The following is a 5,822-nucleotide window of genomic DNA, read 5'->3' as shown; positions in this document are numbered from 1 at the left end:
AGGCAGGTGGGGGGCCGTTGGGGTGGAGCTCCAATGCAAAGAGGCAGCATGCTGGAGGTGGGAGCAGGGAGTGGTGTCAGGAGAGCCAGAGCTCCTGGTTGAGACTTTTAGAGGGGTTCAAGGACATGCCTGGACAGTAGTGAAAGGCTGAACAAGGCAAGAGTTGACCCCTTGCTGCTCAAGCAAAGAGTTGATGGAAGTCGCCAACATCCTTGTAAGGATCCTCACTGTTGTTCTTGTGCAGGGGTGGAGATGAGGGCAGGCATGCCCAAGGACTGGAGGAAAGTCACATTTGAAGCCCTCTTTAGAAGAGGCCAAACAAATGGTCCAAGGAACAACAGGCTGCTCAGCCTCACTTCAGTGCCTTGGCAAATCACAGCGTGAGGGAGTCCTCTTGAAACACATTTGTGAGCAAACAGATGGGAGTAAATGGAGCAGAACGTGACTGGAAACAGTCAGCACGGGTTTCCCAGCTCTTAATCCTGCCTCACTGACCCTATTACCTTCTAGGACAGACAACTGGATTGGTGGGAGGGGGCAGAGCAGTGGATGTCACGCACCTTGTCTTTAGCAAGGCTTTTGACAGGGTGTCCCAAGTCAGGATGCCATGGTGTGGATGGGTGGACAACCAGGAGACTGAAGCACTGCTTGGCTGACTGGGCTCACAGAGTGTCTGATGGATCATCCTCTGCCTGGGGGCCATTAACAAGGGAAATCCCTCAGGGATCTACGCTGCTATCTGTCCATCTTTATCAATCCCCTGGAGGAGGTCTGCAGAGGAGACTAGAGTGGAGGAATACAAGTCACTGTGCTCACAGCTGGGGCAGCCATGCAGAGGGACCTTGAAAGTCTGGAGGAGGACATAGCATGCACTCTCATGAAATGCAGCCAAGACAAATGCCAACTCTTGCCCCTAGGGAGCAAGAACCCCTTGCAACAACACAGGCTGTGGGCAGCTTTCAGGGAGCAGCAAGGGCCGGCTGCTCCCAAAGGGACGGGCAGCTGGGAGACAAACATGATAACAAGGGCAAAAAGGCAGGGGCCTCCCCAGGCAGGGCCAACCCCACCCTACCCAAGCAAAGCGAGCAGGGCACACCTGGAGATGGTAGCTGGGTTCAGCAAAGACTCCAGATCATCAGGAGAGTTCTTGGTGACGAGGCAGGTCCAAGGTCAAGCCAGGAACACAAGTCAGCAAACCAGGATCAGGCCCAATGACAGTAACCAGGGTCAGACAAGGCCCTGTAATTGCAGGGCATGTCCAGAGAGATGAGGTATGTCCAAGGCCAAGCCAGACAGTCAGGCCTCAAGTCAGAGTCTGGATCGTCAAGGTCCATGGTCAGGAATGGGCACAGCTGTAATGCCGTTGCAGACAGGCACACCTGCAGTGTAGGTCGAGATGGGACTTTAGGCCCAGACCTGACCAAGTGGGCTCCAGTGCCATGTGCAGGGGGTTTGTGGAGGCCCCTGGTGTGGCTGATCAGCGCCTTGAAGGCCTGGTTAGTTCCCCCAGGGCCCTGACAACAGACTGGTCAGGAGCAGCTCTGTGGAAAAGGCCCTGAGGGTCCTGGTGCACGGCCAAGTGAACCTGAGCCAGCAGTTTGCACTGGCAGTGAGGAAGGCCAACAACCTCTGGGGCTGTGTGCGCAGCAGCATGGCCAGGAGATGGAGGGAAGTGATCTCCCCCCATTACTCACTGCTCCTTACACCACATGTAGAGCGCCACATCCAGTGCTGGGTCCCCAATTAAGGCAAAACAATGACAAACTGCAGTCAGTTCAGTAGGAGGCCATCAGGAAGCTCAGGCAGCCGCCGCACAAACTTCTGCATCCATGGGACCAGCAGCTCCTGCTCCTCCAGCCAGGGCAGAGGCCGAGGAGATTGCACCTCACGCCATGCCACTCCAACAGCACCAAGAGGAATCATGCCCAGTGGAACCCACTGGTGCCACAACAGGAGCAACACCTCTGGGCCTCTGGGCACCTGCCAGGGAGGAGAGGTGGACACAAACCACAAGGACATATCAAGAGCTCTGCTCTCTTCAGCCCCTGACACACCAGTCGCTCGTGCCTCAGGGAGAGTTTGGGGGCCCTCTCACCTCAGGGGACAGAGCCTGGCACCCAAGAGGGGGACTCACCCATCGCCCAGGGGAAGTCTCCATGGCAGGGAGGAAATGCCTGGGGCTCGAGCTTTCCCTCCCCACTGACCATGGTGGGGAGCTGGAGGGACCAGCTCAGGCCACCAGGGCTCTCTCAACCTGAGCGAGGCAGTGAACAGACAGGTGTCTGCAGGCAGGTGAGGGGAATCCCATTCACAGCATCTCTCCTGACTTTGTGTTGTGAATTTGGAGAAGTCCTGAGGACTTCTCTGCCTCACTTTCCCTTTCAAAGGAGCATGTGCCAGAGTTTGAGTGACCAGAGTTATGGCACAAGCTGTATGCCAGAAGTGTTCACAAAGTTTCCAGCAGCTCAGAGGTTTCAGTCTCCTTGGAGAACCAATTAGGCATTGCTGCCTCTCTGCAGTGCCTGGGGAGAGACCAGCTGCAGCAGGAGCCTTCAGAGACTCCTGAAGTGCTTTCAACCCCAGGACAGTGCAGAGAGCAGGGGGGGGTTCAACTGCTGCTGGACACAACCGCAGGAGGGGCTGAAAGAAGACGGCAAGGGCAGAGCAATGCCTGAGAGCTGGGTTGTGGTTTGCTGAGAGCTCAGGGAAGAGAAGGATGTGGTGGGCAGGAAGCAGAGGGTGAGACCCCGACCTCCATCATCATTGCCCAACACCATCAGTGCAGAGGTCACCACCTCATCCGGAGGCCTGCAGCTTTGTGTTGTGTCTTCTGAGTCAGGTCTGTTCCTTTCTGGCTGGGGAGGCTTTGCACGGTGGCATCTATGGGTGAGGAAAGTGATGGGCAAGTCCTTTGCTGGGTGTCTTCTACTCCAGCTCCCCCTTCCCTACACTCATTTCTCCTGATGCCCTTGTTAGCAGAGCAGAGTGCTGGGGAGCTTGTTGGTTGGTGCAGAGTTAGTTTGTGCCTTTGCTGCCCCTGAGCCAGCCCAGAGCCCCGCGAGCACAGCTGGCAGTGCTGAGGTCCAGCTGCTGGGCTGTGCCACCAGGCAGCCCCAAGCCCCTCCCAAACCATTGCTTGGAGGGGCACCTACACCAAGGGAATGATCTCCCCTGGCCTCTTCCCTCCTGCCCTGCTCCCAATCCCTCCTCCTCACAATCAGTGATTAGCTCAGCTGTCCATCTTCTCTCAGGTCCAGCTCCCTTTTCTCTCTGAAGGCCACACAAAGCTCTCTCTGAGAGCTCTCTGAGGAAGTCCTGCTGCACAGTGCCGGGGATGTCCACTCCTGAGCCATGCACTGTCGAAGGAAGCACACGCCCTGTCCCTTCCAAATACAACTGCTTTGGAGAGCTGAGGTCAGCCGTTTGGTGCAGGGCCCATGCTCCTGCCCTGAGGAAAAGGGCACCTGGCATGATGTGCTCGCAGAAAGGGGTCTCCTGGCCTGCTAGGAATGGTGGCTGCTATTCAGAACAACTTTGGGTGCAAGAAAGACACTGTCACAGTCGGAGTGAATGCTTTCTCTCCTCTGCCTCTACTCCAAGCAGGAAAGGAGCACCTCCGAGGGGCAGCTCACAGATGCATGGCTTAACTCCCTGGAAACCCCTAGTTCCCTCCTTTCAGTAGTCATGGGGGCCCTAAAGGGAACACCAATGCGGTCAGGGAAGTGCCAGGCTCCGTGTTTTCTCTGACAGCCACTTCCTTCCTGATCCTTCTGCACTGGAAAGAAGGAAAGAAACAGATGTTTTTTCTTGTAGGTTGCCTCGTTGGGAAAGAGGAATGCGGGACCTGTGGCGCTCTGTGGAGAAAGGGGAATGGGAGAATCGCACATCGCCAAAGGAGTTTCTCCTGCTGGGAATGGGGAATGTTGTCTCCTCGCTCCAGGCACCACTCTTCCTCCTCTCACTCATCATCTACTCAGTAACAATGGTCGCAAACATGCTCATTGTTGTGCTGGTGGTGGCGGACCGGCACCTGCACACCCCCATGTACTTCTTCCTGGGCAATCTGTCCTCCTTGGAGACCTGCTACAGCTCCACCATCCTGCCCCGGCTGCTGGCCAGCTTCCTGACTGGAGACAGCACCATCTCTGCTCATGGCTGCATGACTCAGTTCTATTTCATTGCTTCGTTTTTAGTTAGTGAGTGTTACCTGCTGGCCATGATGTCCTACGATCGGTACTTGGCCATATGCCAGCCCCTGCTCTATGCAAGCCGCATGACCTGGAAGGTCTCTCTGCAGCTGGCAGCAGCCTCTTGGCTAGTGGGACTCCTTATCTCTACCGTAGTCACTTCTTTCTTATCCCACTTAAGGTTTTGTGGCCCCAATGTTATTGACCACTTCTTCTGTGATTTCACACCATTGCTGGAGCTCGCCTGCAGTGACACCAGGGTGATCTCACTACTAGCTTCCGTACTATCTATCCTTAATGCAGTCTTCCCCTTCCTGTTCACACTGGCCTCCTACGTGTGCATCATAGCTGCCATCCTGAGGATCCCATCTAGCGTGGGCAGGCAGAAGGCCTTCTCCACCTGCTCCTCTCACCTTACCGTTGTCTCCGTTTTCTACGGCACCCTCATCATTGTCTACCTGATGCCCAGAACCCCCCAGCTGAGGCAGCTCAACAAAGTGTTCTCCTTTTTCTACACCGACCTCACACCCCTGGTCAACCCCCTCATCTACAGCCTGCGCAACAGGGAGGTCAGGGAGGCCCTGAGGAAAGGGCTCAGCAGAGCTTTGGCCAGCTCCACGAGCTCCGAGTATTGCTGTGCCAAGGTGGTAAAACCCCCTCGGGTGCATACGTGACCTGCCAAGGAGACAATGGGGGAAGGTGTGTGCTCCCCACCAGGAACCCCTCAAGGAGCATGTGTTTTGTGAGGTTGAAACAGAAAGGGAGCGAAGAGGTCATAAGAACAAAAACCAAATATTTCTCCAGGTCATCTAATAAAAGTCTGATGAAAAAGATGTGTGTATATGTGTGTTTCTAGATGGTTAAGGTGACTTGAGACAAATCCCACACCTAGAGCTATGACCCTTTAATAAGCCCTGATAGTGAAACCCTTGTCATGTCCTGCAATTTCACATCTTGGCTAATATCCCGCTATTTACTGCCGCTACTATTTCCCAGCCCCTGAGCTTCCTTTCCCATCTCTGCAAGGGCAAGTGGTCTTTTCTCCTTCCTTTAGACAAGATTAACTGACGCAGTGCTGATCTGCCGGAAGGAAGGGGAATGGGAGGGAAGGGTGGGAAGGGACCTCAGGAGGTCTCCAGCCCAACCTCCAGGTCACAGCTGGTGACCTATGAGGTCAGATGAGGTTACTCAGGGGTTTATCCAGCTGGGTCTTGAGGAGCTCCACGGATGGAGACTGCACCATTTGTCTCGGTTGCCTCTGTCTTTCTGTCCTCATTGTAAAAAGTTTCTCCTCCTGTCCAGCCAGAACCTCTTTCGATTCAGCTTATGCCTGTGGTCTCTCATCCTCACACCGTGCACTGCTCAGAAGAGCCAGAGGTTACCCTCAGGTCCCCCTGAAACCCTCTCTTCCCCAGGCTGAACAAGGCCAGCTCCCTCAGCCTCCCCTCCCAGGGCAAAGGCTCCAGCCCCTGAGCCCCTTGGGGGGCCTCCACTGAGCCTGCTAGAGCTTGTCTATGTTGTTCCTGTGTCGGGGGCGGGGGGTCAACTCTGGACACAGCCTCTAAATGGAGGTCTAATGAGTGGTGAGCAAAGGCAGATGTTCACTTCCCTTGATCTAGTGGCCGTGCTCCTGGG

General features: G+C 55.3%; 1 protein-coding gene across 1 annotated transcript; it reads left to right on the top strand.

The window, feature by feature from the left end:
• The first annotated feature begins 3,835 nt into the window (after positions 1-3,835).
• On the top strand, positions 3,836-4,861 carry LOC138065191 (olfactory receptor 10A4-like). Its single transcript, XM_068929403.1, has one exon. It carries the CDS (start codon positions 3,836-3,838, stop codon positions 4,859-4,861), a length of 1,026 nt encoding a protein of 341 aa, XP_068785504.1.
• Positions 4,862-5,822: the final 961 nt, after the last annotated feature.

This window comes from Struthio camelus, unplaced genomic scaffold, assembly GCF_040807025.1.
Source record: "Struthio camelus isolate bStrCam1 unplaced genomic scaffold, bStrCam1.hap1 HAP1_SCAFFOLD_48, whole genome shotgun sequence".
Lineage (NCBI taxonomy): Eukaryota > Metazoa > Chordata > Aves > Struthioniformes > Struthionidae > Struthio > Struthio camelus.
Note: the sequence above shows the minus strand (reverse complement) of the source record. Positions and strands in the feature narration are given on the sequence as shown.